Consider the following 19,452-nt stretch of genomic DNA (forward strand, 5'->3'; position numbering starts at 1 on the left):
ATGAAGAGTGACCCCTCCGATGTACGCTCAGCGCCCCCTCCCATGTACAGAAGAGCGAGTCCTCCCATATACGAAGAGCAACTCCTCCCAGGTACGCCCAGCGACTCCTCCCACGTACGAAGAGCGACCCCTCCCATGTACAAAGAGTGACCCCTACCATGTACAAAGAGCGACCCCTCCAACGTATGCCCGCGACCCCTCCCATATACAGAAGAGCAACTCCTCCCATATAGGAAGAGCAACTTCTCCCACGTACGCCCAGCGACTCCTCCCATGTACAGAAGAGCGACTCCTCCCATATACGAAGAGCAAATCCTCCCAGGTACACCCAGAGACTCCTCCCACATAGGAAGAGTGACCCCTACCATGTACGAAGAGCGACCCCTGCAATGTACGCCCAGCGACCCCTCCCACGTACGCTTAGCGACCCCCCAATGTATGGAAGTGTCACCCCTCCCATGTACAAAGAGCGACCCCTCCCATGTACAGAAGAGCGACCCCTCCCATGTACGAAGAGTGACTCCTCCCAGGTATGGCCAGCGACTCCTCTCACATACGAAGAGCGACTCCTACCATGTACGAAGAGCGACTCCTCCAATGTACGGAAGAGTGACCCCTCCCATGTACAAAGAGCGACCCCTCCAATGTACAACCAGCGACCCCTCCCATGTACAAAGAGCGACCCCTCCAATGTACAAACAGCGACCCCTCCCATGTACGCTTAGTGAACCCTCCCATGTATGGAAGTGTGACCCCTCCCATGTACGGAAGTGTGACCCCTCCCATGTACAAAGAGCGACCCCTCCCATGTACTCCCTGCGACTCCTCACATGTACAAAGAGCGACCCCTCCAATGTACGCCTAGCAACCCCTCCCATGTATGCCCTGCGACTCCTCCCATGTACGAAGAGCGACCCCTGCAATGTACGCCCAGCGACTCCTCACACGTACAGAAGAGCGACTCCTCCCATATACGAAGAGCAAGTCCTCCCAGGTACGCCCAGCGACTCCTCCCACATACGAAGAGCGACCCCTACCATGTACAGAAGAGCGACTCCTACCATGTACGAAGAGCGGCCCCTCCAATGTACGCCCAGCGACCCCACGCATGTACGAACAGCAACCACCCCATGTACGAAAAGCAACCCCTCGCATGTACGAACAGTGACCCCTCCCATGTATGAAGAGCGATCCCTCCGATATACGCCTAGCGTCACCTCCCATGTACGGAAGAGTGACTCCTCCCATGTACAAAGAGCGACCCCTCCAATGTATGCCCAGCGACCCCTCCAATGTACGCCCAGCCACCCCTCCCATGTACGGAAGAGTGACTCCTCCCACGTATGGAAGAGGGACCCCTCCCATGTACGCCCAGCGACTCCTCCCATGTACCCCGAGCGACCCCTCCTCCAGTGCTTTCTACCAATCCCTCTTGCCCCGCCCCCACCCATCCTCCACACAGCGCCCGCAGGACCTGCTGGCGCGTTTGACCAGATGGTGTCAATCCTTCCCCAGTGAGGCCACAACGCCCTGGGCCCGCAGCCGTACTTACAAGACGAAGCAAACCCCGCCTCTTCACCAGGCCCCATTGGACGGGCCACAGCCCTGCCGGCCTCACCTCCCTGCACTCTTCGCTGTGCTCCTGGGGCCGGGGGCACCAGCCCCGCTTCCCTGACTTGAGCTGAGGCCAAGTTCTTCCTCGCCATGGCCTTGGCCCTGCGGTCGCAGCACCGGAAATGGGACCACAGGTGGCCCCTTCCATCACCCAACCTCGGGGACGGGTGCAGCACCTCGCGCTCGGCGGTGGCTGCTGCTTCACTGCTGGGCACCTCACCACCTCCACTGCCACTGTGACCGCCGCCATCACCGCCATCTCCAGAGGGAATGGCGCCATGGCTCCGCCTCTGCCACTGTCTCCCGGGAGCCCAGAACCGACCCAGTCACAAGGGGCTCCATGGACATCGGAGGGCTCGGCTCAGGCCACCATCAACGGGGCGGAGAAGGGGTGCGGGGGGATGACTTCCAAGAACACGACAGGATGAGTGTGTGGGGAAGAGTGCTCAAACACTGCTTGGAAAGGATACTGTCTGAAAGTAGCACTGAAGAGGGACTTCCCTGCTGGTCCCGTGGTAAACAATCCGCCTGACGATGCAGGGGGCGCGGGTTGGATCACTGGTCCGGGAGCTAAGATCCCACATGCTGTGGGGAAACTAATCCCGTGCGCCACAACTACTGCGCTCGCACGCTACAACTAGAGAAGAGAAAACCCGCATGCGGCAACTAGAGAGAAGCCCGCACACCTCAACGAAAGAGCCCGCATGCCTCAAGATCCCATGCGCCACAACTAAGACCCGACTCAGCCATACAGATAAAACAAGTTAATTTTTAAAAAATTGAATAAAATTTTTAACAATAAATTAACCCGAAGCTACTGAAGAGTATTAACTTTCAGAAACCAAAAACACTAGAACTAAGAGGGGTTTTGCCACCTCCTCCTACTACAAACGCCGCCAGTGAGGCTATTGGAAGGGCCCCACCTAAACTCAAAGGCATCCCTAGAATCTACCCCAGGTGAGGAGTCACTGGGCTAATTTTACCTCACTGATTCTGAGGTCAATGCTGCCTAACTGGCTCACTCAAGCTCAGGAAGTGCTGGATCCAACCTTGTTAAGGGCACTGAAAATGAACCCACAGTGGAGTGCTGGACCCCGCTGTGAACTCAGCGGCACTTGAGACAGGCTGGGGATTCTTCACACCAGAGCCTCAACCTCAGCTGTGCCGTGGGTGCTGCGCAGAGGTTCAGGAGCATCCCTGCCCTGAGTGTGACGGCCACGGCCCCTCAGACCCCTCCAGGTGTCACTCCTTCCTCTGTCCCTACGTCACCCCCCACCCCCTCTCACCCTCCTGGCTGGGCTGCGCTTCCACCCTCCTTGCTCTCTGATCCCTCGGCACAGGCTACACTGATCCTGGCTCCATCCAAACCTCTGTGACAACCAACACTGCTGACACAGCAGACTAAGTTGTGGTTTAGGACCTTAGTCCTTCGGGCGTTTGGAGTCCTATATCCACCCATCTCAGGAATTAGCAGACTCTGGGCGACACAGAGGCACAATTTGGGGTCCCGCCCACAATTCAACCTGAACACATTCTCTTTTCTCAGCTTTATACACTGGAGTTCTCTGAGATGCCTTTTTCAAATCTCAACTGTTGCTTTCAAAAAGACTATAATCACTGCACTCAACTTCAAGAATAAAATCTTCATTTTCACCTTTAAAATGAAATTGGAGGGAAGACAAAAGCAGTCATTTTTTTAAGCACTTAAAGAGAAAACCCACATGGGATCAGTTCACAGACTAAAGGTCACGTAACCCCTGCCACCTCCTCGGCCACCGCCCGTCATCACGAAGCCCGCCCTGGGCTGGCACAGGGCAAGGGGACCAGGGGAGACCAGTGCACGCCTGGGACAGTGGCCACGAGAGGAGCCGGAGCACAGGTCCTCTGTCTCTGGGCAGAGTGGGCCGCTTGCTCCATCCTCTTTCCAAGTTCAAGTGGCCAAGCATGGGCAACCTGGGGATTCTGATTAGAAACGGAACAGTGGGGACTAAGCAAGGACCAGTGGTTCTTGCTTTCTCCCATATTAAATAAAGAGGATCAGTATATTTACGATGACTATTATGTATTGCTTCAGATGGAGGGAACACCAGTTTCTTCCCACTTCCAGTTCTATACGTGAGCAGCCTGTAGGTCAGCCCACCAAGAACTAGAAAAGCTAAGTATGTTTTTAAAGGATGTCTGAAGGCGTCAGAGGTACTGAGGCGTCCGCAACCGAAGTGTCCAAGATTCCAAACAAAAGGGAAACCCAGTGAGGGAGCGGGAGACTGAGAGGGCCGCTCCTTCCCTCGGGGCATCTGACTCTGGGAAGAAAATGCAGTAAAAAGTCAAGCAGAGAGCACCGGCTAACAGAGCTCTGGACAGTTCCATGGGGCTGGGAAGACAAAAATTTGAGTGCAGGCCTGACAAGTCAGCCAGGATTTTAGGGACCAAGCTTCCCAAGGAAAGGAACGCACAGAAAATGAGCCCAACACTGTAGAAACTGGTGAGCAGCTGAACTGCAGTAACCTCATGGTGCTCAGGAGACAAAAACTGGGCTTCAGGACCTGCCAAGAAGGAGGGGCCCTGGGAGGCACCCCAAGCTTCCAGATGGAGACCCTGGAAGGCTCCACCCGGGGTGTGGGGTGGGGGGGGGAAGGTGGGTGAAGGCAGCTGAGACTGAGGCTTACAAGGACTCCCAGCCTCCAGTCACTCATTCCCCGACTGAACTGAGAGCCTGTCCATACTCTGGGTCTATGTCACAGGAAACTCTGAAGGAAGACAGCATCAGCCAGAACCTCTATGGTTTTTCATATATAATACCCAGCACTCAACTAAAATAACAAAAATGATGTCACAACAAATAGGACCAAGAGATAAAAAGAGCAGAAATAGAAACAGAGGCAGACGGGATCCATATACTCCAGTTATCAGATGCAAACTTCACTTGTTCAAAAATATATACCAGACGTTTATGCATATGAATATGTGACTTCCATGTGCAGATTTCTCCTGGTTTACAAAGGGTGACAGAGGGCGTTGTTGAAACTTAGGATCTATAGCGTATTCATGAGAAGCACGGGTGATAACCTCAATTTGTGCCTGCCATCTGAAGTGTGTTAAGAGGGATGTCAGTCCTGTGAGATCTATAGGACCTCATGCAATCTCAGTGCAGACACTGTCTCAGCTGAGTTGAATTGTGGGATACCCAGCTGGTGTCCCAGGAATTAACTTGCTAGAAAAATACCCACACATTGGTGACCAAGTGTCAAAAGCATTCCACATGAGGGTGTTGTGGTGAGCATTTTTAAGTATGAAGTATTTGGTGATCCCTGAGTTTAAGGCACAACCAAGAAGCTTTGCTAAATTCAGTACATCTGTAATGCTCTGACGGGTGTGGAGTTCCTGATTATTGGTGAGACGTGATCCACGAGGATAGGTTTTTCACATTCATGGCATTTGTGAGGATTCTTTCCAGAATGAATTCATCTTCTAAAGGCCTGACTATACTAAATACATTTATCTGGCTTCTATCCAGCATACATTTTCTCATGAAGCCTAAGCTATCAAGCCATGCTAAAAGCATCACCAACTTCATTATATTTTTAAGGGCTCTCACTAGTATGGATCCTCTGATGCTAAGTTAGGCTAGAAGGCACACTGAAGAATCTGCCACACTCATTACATTTGTACGGTTTCTGTCCGGTATGAACGCCCCATTGATTGGCAAGGTATGAATTTCGGCTAAAGGCTCTGCCACATACATTTATATAATTTCTTTCCTGTCTGAATTTTCTGATGTCTACTGACGTTTGAGCTGTCATTAAATTTGTAACTTCTCTTTCCAGCATGAATATTCCAAGCTGGGAGTTTTGACCAAAGATTTTACCACAGGCGCTATCATTAAAGGTTTTGCCACACGTTACATTTGTACCATGACTCTACGTGAATTTTCTGATGATGTACAAGCTGTGAATTTCGAACAAAGAATTTATCACATACATCACATTTATACAATTTCTCTCTTGTACGGATTATCTGATGTCCAGTGAGGAGTGAGTCCTTAAGAAAGGTTTTCCTACACTCATTACATTTGTAAGGTCTTTCGATGTGGTCTTGTGTCATCACTGAAGGAGGCATGAAATCATTGCCATATGTATTTGAAACGTTGGTTTGGACACTAGGAGGAATTCTTTGAAGTGCAGTGAATGAGGAACTACTGCTGATAGACCTCTCAACTTCATTACATTCAGATATTATCCCATCAGTAAGAAATATCTGCAGTTTATCCAACATGTTAAATCCAAGCCTATTTCCAATGGGCTTGATTCCTGCATCCCTTCTACCATGTTGATCTCTTCCATCAGTGAGATTTCCATTATGGGTCACAGACATTCCTTTGTAATTTCTTTCATCATCTATCTAATGACACTCAAAATCATGCATATGTTCCTGGATTTCCTTGAGGTGAAAATGATTATAGGAACAGTTCTGTCATTATTACCAGTTTAAAGAGTTGGGAGGAAGGTTAACATGATTTTTCTGTCGGTGCCCTTCCAACCTGCAGCTTTATCAAGCTGAACGTTCCATCGCTGACTTGCACCTAGTTATGGAAACGCGTTCTTCGCAGAATCCCAGTTCAGGGAGTTCAAGCTGGCCCATCATAGATGCCTCTCCATCTCTACAGGAAGAGGGTTAAAAGCAGGAGAACTGGAAGGTTTCCACAGGAGGGAAGTCCAAGGAAAAGAGTGAAAATTGGGGAGTGAGGAGAGAAAACCCACGGTGTCCTCTGCAAGGCTGTGGGCGGTGGCCCGTGGACATGGGGAGCCCGCGCTGGTCACCTGTCCTGTCGTCAGGGAAGGCCGCCCTCGTAGTGAGCAGCTATCGGATGCCTGCTGTGTGCCTGGAGCTCTGTTCCCCTTGCAGAACAGCTAAACCCACGGAAGGTGTCCTTAGGGGCGGATGGTGGAGCGGGCACTTGTGTCCGGTGGGGCACTGACCCCCGAGGCTGGGCACCCCTCTCCTGGGGGGAGCAGCAGCAGGCTGGCCTCTGCTGACCACGTGGGCTGGGAGTCCTGAGCCTGCTCTCCTGAGGATGTGGTGGGCTGAGTGCTGGGAGGGATGGGTCTCCAGGTTCCCAAGCCAGTGACCATGGGCTTTGGCTGCACATGCCCACACCAGGTACCAGGGCCCCATCAGCGCACACTCATGAGGCCCTCACCTCTGGGGATTCGACCTCTTTTCCACCCTGCTTCATTATCCAGGACACTCGCTATTTGATTGCACGTCTTTTGAATGAATGTGACCTACAGTTGAGAAACACTGTGATGACATTTTAATCACTGGGAACATGAATTAAAAGAATGATATTTACATACCAATTAACACTAAACAGACTTGTCTCATAATTGAGAAGAAAAAAATATACTATAGGTGTATTCTGAATACTTACTGTAAATAAATAAATGCAAAAGAACAGATGGCATGGGATAAAGATGTGGCACATATATACAATGGAATATTACTCAGCCATAAAAAGAAACGAAACTGAGTTATCTGTAGTGAGATGGATGGACCTAGAGTCTGTCATACAGAGTGAAGTGAGTCAGAAAGAGAAAAACAAATACCGCATGCTAACACATATATATGGAATCAAAAAAAAAAACGTTCTGATGAACCTAGGGGCAGGACAGGAATAAAGAAGACGACATGGAGAATGGACTTGAGGACATGGGGAGGGGGAAGGTAAGCTGGGAGGAAGTGAGAGTAGCATTGACATATATACACTACCAAACGTAAAATAGATAGCTAGTGGGAAGCAGCTGCATGGCACACGGAGATCAGCTCGGTGCTTTGTGTCCACCTAGAGGGGTGGGATAGGGAGGGTGGGAGGGAGATGCAAGAGGGAGGAGATATGGGGACATATATATATGTATAGCTGATTCACTTTGTTATACAGCAGAAACTACACAACACTGTAAAGCAGTTATACTCCAATAAAGATGTTAAAGTAAAAAAAAGAACAGATGACATAAATTGTAATGCTAAATAAGCCAAAACAAGCTTATCCAATCCAACTAATTGGCTGTTTAGAATTGTAAAACAAATATAGAGAAATAAAGAATTTGATAAAACAATTTTTTTTTTTTTTTTTTTTGCGGTACGCGGGCCTCTCACTGTTGTGGCCTCTCCCGTTGTGGAGCACAGGCTCGGGACGCGCAGGCTCAGCGGCCAGGGCTCACGGGCCCAGCTGCTCCGCGGCACGTGGGATCTTCCCGGACCGGGGCACGAACCCATGTCCCCTGCATCGGCAGGCGGACTCTCAACCACTGCGCCACCAGGGAAGCCCTGATAAAACAATTTTTAAGAAAACAATATAGTTTTCTAAGTATCTGCCGTAAAACTACATACCCATAAAGAAAAGGCATTTTATAACTTTAACAAGTAGTATGTGTCAGTTGTTTTGCATAAGACATGCTGAAAGACCATCATCTGTAAACTCCACTTATAAATTAATACATAAAATATTAATTTTCTCCAGTTCTCTAACAGCCAGTAAGTACAGCAGTCCCTACCTATGCAGTACCCTTAATTATCTAGCTTAATGGTTACCAAAATATATGGAATAAACAGCACATTCTATATTCATTAACTGGGATCAGATACAATGTTGTTGAGAACGAAGTACAAACGAAAAGCAAACAGGATATAATATAGACAGAGGTGTATCATGAAAACCATGACAGAATACTAACATACCTTTTTTCTAAAAAAGTAACTTTTGAGTATTTACTACAAAACATGCAATATTCTAAGCCATCTAACAGCACTAAATTGTTTTAAAAGGCTTGAGGTAAATTAACACAATTTTTCAAATCAGGGTAGGAGACGCACAGGTTTATTATGTACATTAACCCAACTGACACACAAAGTGGTGCAAGAACCAGGACCTACAGACTGAGAAAACTTCAATGTGACCGGCCATCGGCCAAAACTTAAACAGGACAGATTACAAAATAATACAACGAGTACCAGGAGTTTAGACAGAAAACATCAAGGGAGATGCAAGAAGTGAGCTGTGTAACTAAGTTATTCAGCGATCCCTCCTGGAAGTGGTTTCTGAGTCATCACAGCTGCCCGGCTGTCTGGATAAAGTTGTTCAATGGATAAAGAGGGGTCATTTCTATAATGTGAGTAACGTGGAAGGTGAAGGCATGGGTGAAAAAGTGCTCTGGAAATGGGGGTGGATCAACAGAAATTAAATATGCACATAAATAACTTTCCATTCACATCGAGGTTCCATTTGAGGAGTGATCAGGAATGAAAAAGGACCTGAGCAGAGCACAGGGTGTGACTGCATATCTGTATGAAAATAAGTGTACGATGGCAACTAAAATACTAATTTTAAAAGAAAAGAAGAATTGGTTTAGGAATTAACATAATACCATCCCATTTTTAACTATGGAAATTATACTGTGGATATGAAACAGAAACGAAAAAGATCTAAAAAGGGAGACAGTGTGATGTTGTAGGAAGAAAGCAGGATTACAAATGTGCTCTATAATGTGTCGTACTGATTATACCACAAGTTCCACTGTCATGTTTATATCCAAGAAAAACATACAGGGCTTCCCTGGTGGCGTAGTGGTTGAGAGTCCGCCTGGCGATGCAGGGGACACGGGTTCGTGCCCCAGTCCGGAAAGATCCCACATGCCGCGGAGCGGCTGGGCCCGTGAGCCATGGCCGCTGAGCCTGCGTGTCCGGAGCCTGTGCTCCGCAACGGGAGAGGCCACAACAGTGAGAGGCCTGCGTACCACAAAAAAAAAAAAAAAAAAAACATACAGGATTTTGGCACAGTGGTTAAGAATATGCCTGCCAATGCAGAGGGCACGGGTTCCATCCCTGGTCCGGAAAGATCCCACATGCCACGGAGCCACAACTACTGAGCCCACATGCCTAGAGCCCATGCTCCGCAACAAGAGAAGCCACCGCAATGAGAAGCCCACGCACCACAACGAACAATAACCCCTGCTTGCCGCAACTGGAGAAAACCCGTGTGCAGCAACAAAGACCCAATGAAGCAAAAACAAAACAAAAAAAACCCCATTAATATTCCAGGAGATTGTTCAAGAATGTTCTTGGCAGAAACCAGAAGAAAAAACCAAAAATGGGCGATCATAGGTGATAGATAAGTTTCTTCTGTATCCAAACAGAGATACAAAAAAGTCAAATCAATAGTAAAGAAGAGTAAGAGACCATGATTTTGAAACTGAGTCCCCCTAAATCTGAGTTCTTCTGTCGAGTTTGATTAACCTGTCTGTCCAACATTTTCCCATTCTTATCCAATATCTGTTCCCCTCAAGATTGATGATTGTCAAAGAAAAGGCAGGACTGATATCAAAGGGAACCTGGGGGGCCTTCCAGGTTACAAAAACCTTTCTGTGTCCCCTGTTTCCTGTTTATAGAAGAAGGCTTTAGTTTCCTAGACCTTCCCTGAGATCCAAAGAGCAGATTCAAGCAGTTATCAATTAGGGGAAGGAGGGAATGCAGAAACAAAGGAAAAGCAAGCCAAACATGTATCTTTTCCACGATTGGTAGCTTAAACTAATACCTTGATTTATAACCCCAAACTGTGGCTTCAACAAGTTGCCCCAAGAAGCCTTAAAAATTGATGACACCCAGAGGGTCAACTGAGAACTGGGATTCTTAACGCATCACATTTGGCTCTAGGTAAATAATAAAACGTCACAACTATTGCTTTTACTCTCTTCCTGAAAGAAGTTAAAGAAACACAAGACCGTGATTTAGAAACTTGTTTTGCAGGCACGTTCAGAATAATCACAAAGAAAGTCACAATGTGTGCCAAAGAGTCTCCACAGCTGGGATCTTATAGGAAAGCTGGGATCACAGACACTCCCCTCCCCTCCCTCCTTTTGCCTTTAAAATCTTATACACAGGTATAAGAGTATGCTGAAAACTGTCCTTCCACACAGTCTTTCTTCAGAGCTTTCACCAGCCTCAATGGTGAAAGAATGGAAGCTTTTCCTCAAATATCAGGAACAAGACAAGCATACTTGCTATTTCTAAAAACATATAATTGGAAGTCCTACCACGAACACATAGGCATAAAATGTGATAATCGATATCCCAATAGCAACAGGAAGCAAAATCATCTCTGTACACAGGTAACATGATCTAATAGGTAGAAAACCCTGAAGATTCTGAAATTAAAAAAAAAAAAAAAACCCTTCTAGAAATAATGAAAGAGTCCAAAAACCTTGTAAGGTTTAAAATCATCATGCAAAACTCAATTGGGTTTCTAAAAATTAAAAATGATCAAAACAGAAATTGAGAAAACAATTCCATTTATAAGAGAATCAAAAAATATTAGACATGACATTATAAAAGAAGGGAGGGCTTCCCTGGTGGCACAGTGGTTGAGAGTCCGCTTGCCAATGCAGGGGACATGGGTTCGTGCCCCGGTCCGGGAGGATCCCACATGCCGCGGAGCGGCTGGGCCCGTGAGCCGTGGCCGCTGAGCCTGCGCGTCCGGAGCGTGTGCTCCCCAACGGGAGAGGCCACAACAGTGAGAGGCCCGCGTACAGCAAAAAAAAAAAAAAAAAAAAAAAAAGAAGGGAAAGGTTTGTACACTGCAAACTATAGACTGCTGAAAATTTTACAGAAGACAAAAATAAATGGAGACATACCCCATGTTCATGGATTGAAAGTCAATATTGTCAAGATGTCAATACTACCCAAAGTGATGAACAGATTCAAATCATTCATTCCCTAGTGAAATCCCAATAGGGTTTTCCTGAAAAAACAGATAAATCCATTCTGTGATTCCTATGGAATGTCAAGAGACAATGAATAGTAAAAACAAGTTTGAAAAGAACAGTCAGAGGTCTCACACTTCCTTGTTTTGAAATTTATTCCAAACCTACACTAATCGAAACAGTGTGGTACTGTCATAAAGGCAGACAGAGACTTTAGGAAAAAACTCTTCTGGGATAGCAGCCAAGATGGCGAAGTAGAAGGATCCTAAACTCACCCCTTCTCACGAGCACACCAAGATCACAACTAACTGCAGTACAACCATTGATGAAAGACTGGAACCTACCAGGAAAGCTCTTTAACAAGTAAAGACATAAAGAAGGAACCACAATGAGATGGATAGGAAGGGCGGACTTATGATATACTCAAACCCCGTATCCCCTGCGTGTGTGACCCAAAAACTAGAGAATAATTATATTACAGAGGTTCTCACACAGGAGTGAGAGCTGTGAGCCCCCACATCACACCCCCTAGCCCAGAGGTCCAGCACTGGGATGAGAAGCCCCCAGAACATTTACCTTTGAAGGCCAGTGGGGCTTGACTGCAGGAGCTCAGAGTAATGGGGAAAATAGAGATCTCACTCTTAACAGACACACACAATATCTCACATACACAGAGATGAAGGGCAAAAGCAATAATCTGATCGAAGCCTGGGCAAGAACTGCCCCTGCCTGCTGATCCCGGAGGATCTCCTGGGAAGGTGGGGGGAGGCGTCTGCTCACCCTGGGGACATAGACAAGGTTGGCAGTAACATCGGTGAGCATTCATCTGCATGAGCTCTCCTGGAGGCTGACTTCTTGGCACCAAGACCTCGCCCCACCCAAGAACATATAGGTCTGGCGCTGGGGCGCCTCAGGCAAAACAACAAACTGGCAGGGGATACAGCTCCACCAATCAGCCAATGGGCAGCCTAAAGGCTTCCTGGGCCCACTGCCCCCTCTCTACATGCCCTCAGACATACCCTGGCCTGCCAAAGGGCCAAGACCCAGGTCCAACCAACAGTGGGCAGGGAGAAGCCTCTAGACCAGCCTCACCCACCAGGGTGCAGACACCAGAAGCAAGAAAATGACAGTCCCACAGCCTGCAAACTGAATCCACAAATACAGGCCAGACACTACCCCGGGACCAGCTGGCCTCTGACCTTGGGTGATGAGAAGGAGGCATAAGACACCTCCTACAGAGGGCCACTTTTCCAACGCTGAGAAATGTGACTAACCTACCACATACATAAAAATATACAGAGCAATTTAGACAAAATGAGGTACCCGAGGAATATGTTTCAGGCGGAGGAATAAGACAAAAACCCCAGAAGAAGAACTAAGTGACGTGGAGATAGGAAATCTGGCCGAAAAAATGTTCAGAGTGATGATCAAAAAGAACTCGGGAGAATGGATGCACAGCCTGAGAAATGAGAAGTATTTAACAAAGACTTTGAAAATATAAACAACAACTGAACAGAATTGGAGAATACAGTAACTGAAATGAAAAATACACTAGAAAGCATCAATAACAGACTAAATGAGGCAGAAGAATGGATCAGTGAGCTGGAAGACAGAGTAGTGGAAATCACCCCTGCTGAAGAGAACAAAATAAAAGGAGGAGGACATTTGAAGAGACTTCTGGGACGACAACAAGTGCACTAATATTTGTATTCCCCAAGTCCCAGAAGGAGAAGAGAGGAAGGGCCTTAGAAAATAGTTGCAGAGATAATAGCTGAAGACCGCCCTAACCTGGGAAAGGACACGGTCACCCAAGTTCAGGAAGTGCCGAGAGTCCCATATCCATATAAAGACTCATAGAAAGCACAAACCAAAAATCTATCATAGATACAAATTCAAAATGCACATGAAAAGATGCTCAGCATCATGTGCTTTCCCACGTTGTACAGCTCCCTGGAGCACCTCCTTATTTCCCAGGTGGAATGCTGCCCAATGTAGCAATCATTCAATAAAGCCAATTAGATCTTTAAATTTATTTAAATTTGATTCAATTTTTGCACATTAATGGAAGTCAGTCTGAAATGCACTGCTATGGGATTTGCATTATAGCCATCTGAATATTCTGGAATAGAGTGTAGAGAGTACAAATTATGAGTATGTAACCCCCCAAATTGTATGTTGTTTCATTCCATATTGGAAAGAAATTGTTATAGATTCTTTCAAACCTGAGAGCTTAAAGGTGTGTTCTTACCTGCTGTTATAAAGCACCGAGATGAGATAAAACTGTGTTGATGGAATAAACATGATTCATCCAGGGTTATGACAAAAGTGATTATATTTTATTAATTAGAACAGGAGACCCATGATACATTCATTCATGTCATTCTATGAATACAACAGTAGCAAATGATAATGGCAGCAGTTAAATGTGAATCATACACAAACACATATTATTCTGGTTCTGATTAAATCTGATGCTCAAAATAATTGCTCTCTCTTCCATTTTTCTTTAATCATACATGCCATCCAATGGAGAAAGTGACCAACTTTTCCTGTGCACTGTTCCTACCACATGATCAGGCCCTAATAACCTGTCACTCTCCTGCCATGAAAAGCCCAGTGCCTTAATGTCTTCCCTGCTCTTGTCCAGGTCAGTTGGTGGAGCACTGTGTCCTGTAACCCACTGTGAACAGAAGGGTGCCCTGGACATAACGAGCATCATGATTCATGTCCTAGTTTTACACTGTTCTCTGCCCCTCCCTGACACTAATTCACACACTATTGAATTTGATAATTCAGGATTCATGTTTTTCCAGGGAACATGGATGTGAAAGAACCACACCTAATGAAGTTGGCCCCCTCATCTTACTGATTCCTTCCCAGAGACCATCATGAAAGGCCTGTAATGAATGCATGAAATCAACATATTAGCAAGGCCAAGCTCTTAGGGCTCACCACACAACAGGCCAGTAAACTGAGAGACTAGTTGTTGGGGCAAGCAACAGTGGCTTTATTCAGAAAGCTAGCAGACCCAGAAGGTGGTGGACTACTGTCCCAAAGAATCATCTTCCCTGAGTTAGAATTCGGGCTTCTTTCATACTAAAAGAGGAGGGAGTAAAGTCCTGGTTCCGATCAGATTCTTCAGGGGATGTTTTAATTTCTTCTTTCTTGAAGCCATTCACAGGGGAGCCTGAACAGGAGGTTTCCCATGAGGTAAACAAAGGTATTTTAGTTTAATGCACATTACACGGGAATCAGGTTTCCCAAAGATAGCCCATTATGTATAATTTAAGCTTATGGGCAACATCCCTTTAGTGATTCACTTGTAGCAAAAGCAATAGAATACAAATGTTAAAGTAAAAGGAAAAGGTCCAATACAGAGACAGACTTGTTCTTCCCTGTTACTTCAAACTTTAGGTTGAAAAGCATAAATAGTAAGTAGCCTTTTCAAGAAAACTCAAATAATTAAATTTTAATATACTAAAGATAATCGGTTATTTTCACATGTCCTTTTCCTCTCATATACACACCATGCCAGAAGTTTTAACATGTTGTGACTTGTAATGATTCTGCAGTATGTAATATCTCAGGTTAACCTCAGAGAACTAAAGATTTATTCCTAGTATGCCTTCTCTGGTGGTCTGTTGTAAGAATGGCTCAAAAAATTCACCAAATTCATTATATTTGTAAGGACTGTCCCAAATATTAGTTCTTTGGTAAACCCCAAGGATGTACTGTTTCATGAAGTTTTTCCATATATACTTTGTAACCTGTAAGAATTCTGTCATTACACTAAACGTATGGATACTTGTTGTAAAAATTTACAACATTCATTACATCGGAAAGCTTGCTCGCCAGCATAAATCCTCTGTATTTCAGTTTTGATCTTCAAGTACAGTCCTCAGGACACAAATTGCTTTGTGTGGTTTCTCTCAAAAATGTGTACTCTGAAGCTTAGTGCACTGTGAGGCCTGGAGAAAGCCTCTATTCATACATTTCCATAGCTTCTCTTCAATATGGACTTTCTGCAATTGCCAAGTACTTGAATTCAAGGTAAAGGTTTTGCCTCAACCAGTGCATTTGGGAGGTATGGTGCCAGTATGTTCTTATCTTGTGACTTCTGGGTAAGATCCTTGCCACATACATTACATTTCTGTGGGTTTTACTCAGGATAAATATTCTGATATCTAGCGATGAGTGAGCAATAGTTTAACTTTTGATATATTTGTTGCATTTTAAAACATGAAGTATTTGGTGATCACTGAGTTTAAGGCACAATCTAAAAGCATTCAAGGGGCTTCCCTGGTGGCGCAGTGGTTGAGAATCTGCCTGCTAATGCAGGGGACACGGGTTCGAGCCTTGGTCTGGGAAGATCCCACATGCCGTGGAGCAGCTGGGCCCATGAGCCACAACTACTGAGCCTGCGTGTCTGGAGCCTGTGCTCCACAACAAGAGAGGCCGCGATAGTGAGAGGCCCACGCACCGCGATGAAGAGTGGCCCCCACTTGCCACAACTAGAGAAAGCCCTTGCACAGAAACGAAGACCCAACACAGCCCTAAATAAATAAATAAATAAATAAATAAATTCACTTTGTTAAATAAATAAATAAAAGCATTCAAAATTTAGTACATTTGTAATGTTCTGAAAAGTGCGGATTACCTGAATATTGGTGAGATGTGAGCTGTGAGAATAGGTTTTTCACATTCATGGCACTGGTGAGGAATCTTCCTAGATTGAATTCATTTTCTAAAGGCCTGAATATACTAAATACATTTATCTGGTTTCTATCCAGTATGAATTTTCTCATGAAGCCTAAGATGTAAGGGCCTCCTAAAGCACTGCCACCTTCGTTGTATTTTTTTTAAAGATTTATTTATTATTTATTTGTTTTTGGTATGTTGGGTCTTAGTTGCAGCACGCAGGATCCTCGTTGAGGCATGCAGGATCTTTCACTGTAGTGCACAGGCTTCTCTCTAGTTGTGGCATGTGGGTTTTCTCTTCTCTAGTTGTAGCGCACAGGCTCCAGGGTGCATGGGCTCTGTAGTTGTGGAGCGTGGGTTCCAGAGCGCGTGGGCTCTGTAGTTTGCAGCACGTGGGCTCTAGTTGAGACACGCAAGCTCAGTAGTTGTGGCGTGAAGGCTTAGTAGCGCCACGGCACGTGGGATCTTAGTTCTCCAACCAGGGACCGAACCCATGTCCCCTGCCTTGTAAGGCAGATTCTTTACCACTGGACCACCAAGGAAGTCCCCTTCATTATATTTTTAAGTGCTCTAACCAGTATGGATCCTCTGATGGTAAGTTTGGCTTGAAAGCACACTGAAGGCTTTGCCACACTCACTATATTTGTAAGGTTTCTCTCTAGTATGAATTCTCTGATGGTAAGTGAGGCTCAATGCACAAAAGCTTTGCCACACTGATATTTGTATGATTTCTCCATAGTATAAATTCTCTGAACAACTGTTAGGTGTGAGTTTTGAAGGCCTTCACACATATATCACACTTACATAGTTTCTCTCAGGTATGGGTTTTCTGATGTGTAGCAAGGGTTGAGACCTGAGTAAAGGCTTTCCCACACTCAAAACATTTGAAAGGTTTCTCTATATGTACTCTCCGGTGACTTGTAAGGTGTGAATTTCGACTGAAGAACTTGCCACACTCATTACATTTGAAAGGTTTCTCTCCGGTATGAATTCTCCAATGAAGTCGAAGATGTGATTTTTGACTAAAGACCTTTCCACACTCATCACATTTGTAAGGTTTCTCACCAGTATGAATTCTCTGATGACTTAAAAGGACTGCCTTCTCACTAAAGGCCTTGCCACACTCACTGCATTTGTAAGGTTTCTCTCCAGTATGAAATCTCTTATGACTTATGAAATGTGAATGGTGACTAAAGAGCTTCCCACACTCATTACATTTATAAGGTTTCTCTCCAGTATGAATCCTCCGATGACCAGCAAGGTGTGCATTTCGGCTAAAGACTTTGCCACAAATATCACATCTATATAATTTCTTTCCTGTATGAATTCTCTGATGCCTACTGAGGTTTGAGCTGTCAGTAAAGGTTTTACCACACTCATTACACTGGTAACTTCTCTTTCCAGCATGAATATTCCGATGATGTACAAGATATGAATTTTGACCAAAGATTTTACCACATACATCACATTTATATAAGTTTGCTCCTGGGTGGATTATCTGATGTCTGGCAAGGATGGAGCCATTGTTAAAGGTTTTGCCACACTCATTACATTTGTAACATTTCTCTCCAGGATGAGTTTTCCGATGACGTGCAAGCTGTGAACTTCGACCAAAGAATTTGTCACATATGTCACATTTATGTAATTTCTCTCCTGTGTGGATGGTCTGATGTTTAATGAGGTGTGAGCCCTTAAGAAAGGCTTTCCCACACTCATTACATTTGCAAGGTCTTTCCCTGTGTGCTTTAAGGTTTTGTGTCATCACTGAAGGATGCACAGAATCATTCCCATATATGTTAGAAGCATTGGTTTGGACACTAGGAGGAATTTTCTGAAGTGGTGAAAATGAGAAACTATTGTTGATAGACCTCTCAACTACATCACATTCAGAAATTATCCCATCAGTCTGAAATATCTGCAGTTTATCCTGAAAGTTTAATCCAAGCCTATTTCCACAGGGCTTGATTCCTACACCCCCTCTACCATGTTGATCTCTTCCATCAGTGAGATTTTTGTTGCAGATTACAGGCATCCCTTTGTAATTTCTTTCATCATCTCTCCACTGACACTCAAAGTCATACATATTTTTCTGAATTTCCCAGAGGTGAAAATGTTTGATTTTACAGCTTTCAGGTCTTCCCAACATCGGTGTTTGGAATACTTCTCCTTTATCACTGTTCATTTTGGGTTGTAATTGCTTGATCACATGTATAGGGGAGATATCTACAAGATATAAAGAACCATAGGTATCCCATTCACAATAATTCAAAGATATATGTCTCACGTTGAATATATGATATTACAACAAATGTAATACTTATACGAAAGGTAAGTATGAAATGCCCCAACCATGACCTTCAATTTTTGGACACACCAAAGGAATAGAATTCTTCACTTAAGAAAGCATGATAACATAATTTCAAATATACTTTAAGGTAGCCTGGTTTTAAACACCATATGACAAAAACACTCACACTGGACAAACTTATGTCGGCTCTCAAAGAAAGAGTATTTTTCTACTATCACCTCTAAGAACAGACCAACCAACAGCAAACATCCTGCTGTCTCATCATTGAGGAGAAAAATATACTATTGATGTATTCTGCATGCTTACTGTACATAAATACATTTTTAAAAATAGACAATGTAGGGCTTCCCTGGTGGCACAGTGGTTGAGAGTCCGCCTGCCGATGCAGGGGACACGGGTTCGTGCCCCAGTCCGGGAAGATCCCACATGCCGCAAAGCGGCTGGGCCCGTGAGCCATGGCCGTTGAGCCTGCGCGTCCGGAGCCTGTGCTCCGCAACGGGAGAGACCACAACAGTGAGAGGCCCGTGTACCGCCAAAAAAAAAAAAAAAAGAAAAAAAAAGAAAAAAGAAAAAAGAAAAGAAGACAATGTATTGTACCGGGAAATAATCCAAAACAAAACTTATCCAATTAATAAGATAATTGGCTGTTTAGAACTGTAAAACAAATATAACAGAGAAAATGAAGAATTTGATAAAACAATTTTTAAGAAACAATATATTTTTCTAAATCTTTGCTATAGAAATGTGTACCCAAAAAGAAAAGGCATTTTACATTAACAAGTAGTACGTGTCAGTTGTATTGCATAATACATGCTAAAAGACCATCATCTGTAAATGACATTTATAAATTAAGACATAAAATATTCTCCAGTTATCTAATGGCCAGTAACAGAACAATCCCTACTTATGCAGTATCCTTAATTATCTGGTTTAATGGCTCCAAAATACTAGAAACAAAAAGTGAGCACTTTGTATATTTATTGCCTAGGGTCAGACACAATGCTGTTGGAAAAAAATGCAAATGAAAACTATATAAGATATAATGCAGATGAAGTCATATCATAAAGAACATGAATTTTA

General features: G+C 44.8%; 1 protein-coding gene across 1 annotated transcript in view; it reads right to left on the reverse strand.

The window, feature by feature from the left end:
• Positions 1-15,823: 15,823 nt before the first annotated feature.
• LOC309794921 (uncharacterized protein) overlaps positions 15,824-19,452 on the reverse strand; it is a 40,349-nt gene continuing 36,720 nt past the window's right edge. The window contains exon 5 of the mRNA XM_082606868.1: positions 15,824-18,287. Within this exon, the coding sequence (XP_082462994.1) occupies positions 16,879-18,287 (1,409 nt within the window). The 3' untranslated portion in view covers positions 15,824-16,878. The remainder of the gene's footprint in view (positions 18,288-19,452) is intronic.

The sequence above is a fragment of the Mesoplodon mirus genome, assembly GCF_964341445.2.
Source record: "Mesoplodon mirus genome assembly, chromosome: 19".
In the NCBI taxonomy this organism is placed as follows: domain Eukaryota; kingdom Metazoa; phylum Chordata; class Mammalia; order Artiodactyla; family Ziphiidae; genus Mesoplodon; species Mesoplodon mirus.